This window comes from Papaver somniferum, unplaced genomic scaffold (assembly GCF_003573695.1).
Source record: "Papaver somniferum cultivar HN1 unplaced genomic scaffold, ASM357369v1 unplaced-scaffold_19681, whole genome shotgun sequence".
NCBI classification, from domain to species: Eukaryota; Viridiplantae; Streptophyta; class Magnoliopsida; order Ranunculales; family Papaveraceae; genus Papaver; species Papaver somniferum.
Window position 1 is genome coordinate 359 of NW_020629576.1, and position 642 is coordinate 1,000.

Consider the following 642-nt stretch of genomic DNA (forward strand, 5'->3'; position numbering starts at 1 on the left):
TATTTCCTCTATCCTTTTGTGTTTCATTTATTTAAAATTCCAAGTCATTTTTAAACTTTTCCTGAGATATACTATTGAAGGGCTTACAATCTTCTGACATCTGTTGATATTTCTCAAGGTGTGGGTATCCTGCAAAAAATGCTTCGTTCTATGACCTCAGTTTCCGTCCGATCAGCACTGCCATTGACTGCAAACTTTACAAAAATATCCGAGCAGTCAAGTGCTACAACTGTGATTCTTGCAAGTAAATATGAGACCATTTTCATTTTCTCTTTGTTGTTATTTGATCTACCTAACATATATAATATCTATTCCTTTAACTGGTTGTTTCAGAGCTGGAGTTGCTCAATATATGAAATCTGAATGGAGAGTAGTTGCAATTTTTAATGTGATCCTGTTTGTGGTTTTGGTAAGAAGCTCTTCACCTTTTCTAGGCTTGTATAAGAACCAATGGAATCCTCGGGTGCATAACCTGGTGACGAGAAGTTACTACTCTTGATTTCAGTCATCCAAATCCAGTGGGTTAACCATTGACATTAGGCGGAAATGAAAGCTTAAGTGGATTCACACAAGGATCGGATGATTGAAAACAAGAGTTTGTTTCTGGATCATGATCAGAAGAGATCTGCATTTCAAGTTTTT

At 36.3% G+C, this 642-nt stretch overlaps 1 protein-coding gene across 1 annotated transcript in view; it reads left to right on the plus strand.

Moving 5' to 3' along the window:
* LOC113339199 (tetraspanin-10-like) overlaps nt 1–634 on the plus strand; it is a gene marked incomplete at its 5' end in the record, with an annotated part of 957 nt that extends 323 nt beyond the window's left edge. Inside the window, 2 exons of the mRNA XM_026584516.1 lie at nt 119–244; nt 334–634. Coding sequence (XP_026440301.1) covers nt 119–244; nt 334–499 — 292 coding nt within the window. The remainder of the gene's footprint in view (nt 1–118; nt 245–333) is intronic.
* Nucleotides 635–642: the final 8 nt, after the last annotated feature.